Source organism: Cyprinodon variegatus, unplaced genomic scaffold, assembly GCF_000732505.1.
Source record: "Cyprinodon variegatus isolate N-32 unplaced genomic scaffold, C_variegatus-1.0 Scaffold899, whole genome shotgun sequence".
Lineage (NCBI taxonomy): Eukaryota > Metazoa > Chordata > Actinopteri > Cyprinodontiformes > Cyprinodontidae > Cyprinodon > Cyprinodon variegatus.
The window spans coordinates 245,152-247,554 of NW_015151352.1; the positions used below are offsets into that span (position 1 = coordinate 245,152).

The 2,403-nt window shown below is 41.6% G+C and overlaps 1 protein-coding gene across 1 annotated transcript in view; it reads right to left on the reverse strand.

Annotated features, from left to right (window-relative positions):
- Positions 1-466: 466 nt before the first annotated feature.
- LOC107099721 overlaps positions 467-2,403 on the reverse strand; it is a 3,718-nt gene continuing 1,781 nt past the window's right edge. The window contains exons 4-7 of the mRNA XM_015397963.1: positions 1,519-1,632; positions 825-978; positions 681-741; positions 467-598 (exon numbers count right to left, since the gene is read on the reverse strand). Coding sequence (XP_015253449.1) covers positions 531-598; positions 681-741; positions 825-978; positions 1,519-1,632 — 397 coding nt within the window. The 3' untranslated portion in view covers positions 467-530. The remainder of the gene's footprint in view (positions 599-680; positions 742-824; positions 979-1,518; positions 1,633-2,403) is intronic.

Here is a 2,403-nt window from a genome sequence, read left to right on the forward strand (position 1 = left end):
CCTTTTGTATCTATGATTCTTTTTCTATGTCTGTTTCAGTCTTTTTGAACCCCAGTCGGCCTCAGCAGATGGCCGCTCACACTGAGCCTGGTTCTGCTGGAGGTTTCTTCCTGTTCAAAGGGAGTTTTACTCTCCACTGTCGCTGCAGGCATGCTTAGTGTGAGGGATTGCTGAAGAGTCAATGAGTCGATGCAATCAGCTGGTTTACCTTAGATAGAAAACTTTTAATCAATCTGACTGGATGATCTGGTTGAATTGTATCTATAAAGTGCCTTGGGATGACATGATGTGAAATGATGCTATAGAAATAAATTAAATTAAATAAACACCAAGCCAAACAGAACAAATCGACATTCAACTCTTTATTTATGAACTTTTAATGAAAAAAGATGAAGGATAAAGGATTTTAAACATTTATTAAACTGAAAAATCCTTCAAATGTAATTAAAGAACTAGAGTCAAACCAAAGCAACATAAGGACTGAAAGATGTCTAAAATATGAATGTAAATAAGGAGACAAAGTCTGGCTTTCAGTCGCTGTCGCTGTCAGAGCTCAAGTAGCAGCTTCCTGCTTCAGGGCTTTCAACAAACCGCAGTCCTGGAAATAAAACAAAGCAATCATCTGCAGCGGCTCCAGGAGGACATCACAGCTCTCCTTTTTCAGACATTCTCTGTCTTACCGCCTGATGACTCATCTTCCTTTTCATCAACATGGTCCATGTCAAAACTGACGAAAATATTCTGTGGGATTCATGCCCAATGTTGAGGAAAATTACTTGTTAAACAGTAAAGTTTCTGTTCAACACTGGACAGGATTACAGTACCTTCCCCCTGACCAGTCTCTCCCAGTATCCCGGCTCCTGTTTCACCAGTTTAAGAATGGGCTGATTGGACTTCATCTCCCAGTGGCAAGCGTCAGCGGCTATGTTCTGGTGAAGCTCCAGGTCAGCCCTATAGGATCGACCGTTCACTCTGCCACTGGACACAATTACAACAGAAACTACTTTAAATCAGAGTTTGAGTAAAATATATATTAAAATATATCTAAAATACTTTTAAAACAGATCATATCTCTCCTATCCTGGCTTCTCTTCATTGGCTTCCTGTTAAATCCAGAATAGAATTTAAAATCCTCCCTCTCAAAGGTATCAAATAACGAAGTACAAATACTTTGGTACTGTGCTTAAGTACACTTTATAGGTATCTATACTTTACTCCATTACTTATTTTTCTTCCTACTTCTGACTTCTAATCATTACATTTTCACACAAGTATCTGTACTTTCTATTCCTTACATTTTTAAAACAATCGTTACTGTGGAAGTATTTCAGGAGGACACACAGCAGTTAGATTTAAAGAAACCAGCCAGCTCTGGGCAGCAACCTCCTTAACATAAAACCCTAAAAGATTCACATTCTTACGTTTTTATCAACTGGTCTTCAGAGTTTCATCAGGAACACTGAACAGAGAACCACAGCTAGCATAGAGAGTTTTGGACAGACGGCCATCCTGACTGACCTGTAAACGACTCTGTCGGTGTAGAAATCGCACTGCTGAACCTCTGGGTTCATCAGCTTCACTGTTACGATGACAGAGTCGCAGGTCTGGAACCAGACGACTTGAGGGGAAAAACTGAAAAGCAACCAGAGAAAAAAAATACGCAGAACATTTCCTTCAGAGTAATGCTACATTCAGACAGCAGGAGCAGCAGAAACGCCCGTACTGCTTCATTTTTAAAACTTGTCCAAGTTTATTTCTGACATGCAGCTGGAGCATCAAAGATGCGCGTTGGGCGGAGCTGACCTATCCTTTCTTTTCCTGGAACAATGGCAGCTATATTAGCTGTGATCAGCGGGTAAAAAGTAGTTAGAATCTATGTTGAAGTGAGAAAGTCCTCCTGAAAACATGGTCTGTGCAGTCAGTTCATCCAGATTACCATCCTACCTTCAAAGATTATTTCTCTGTGGGAGCTGCTCAGACCCCCACATACCGGCGGGGCGCTGTCACCGGGAATCCCCAGCAGCAGCTGCCTCAGGCCCGCTCACCTCTTGGGGGTTTTCCCCTACTGTTGGTGGCAGCTTTAAGGCGTTTTTCATGTACGTAATCAAAACTGGAAGCAGCAGGATAATAAAAGCGAACATATTCTGCCGGCAGGTTTCTACATTTTAAGTTAATTCCGGCATTAATAAACTGAGTCACAGGCGTCAGATGCTCATGAGACGCTGTGGGACCTTTTGCTGCACCTTGATGCGCGTCAACCATTGACTTTGCATGTAAACCTGCTGCTTCTGCTGCTAGCGGTCTGAACGTAGCTTTATGGCTGATTTATATTCAGAAACCAGGTCATCTGCTATGAAGGACCAACTCTGCCATATTTATAAATAAATACAGAAACAAATAAAT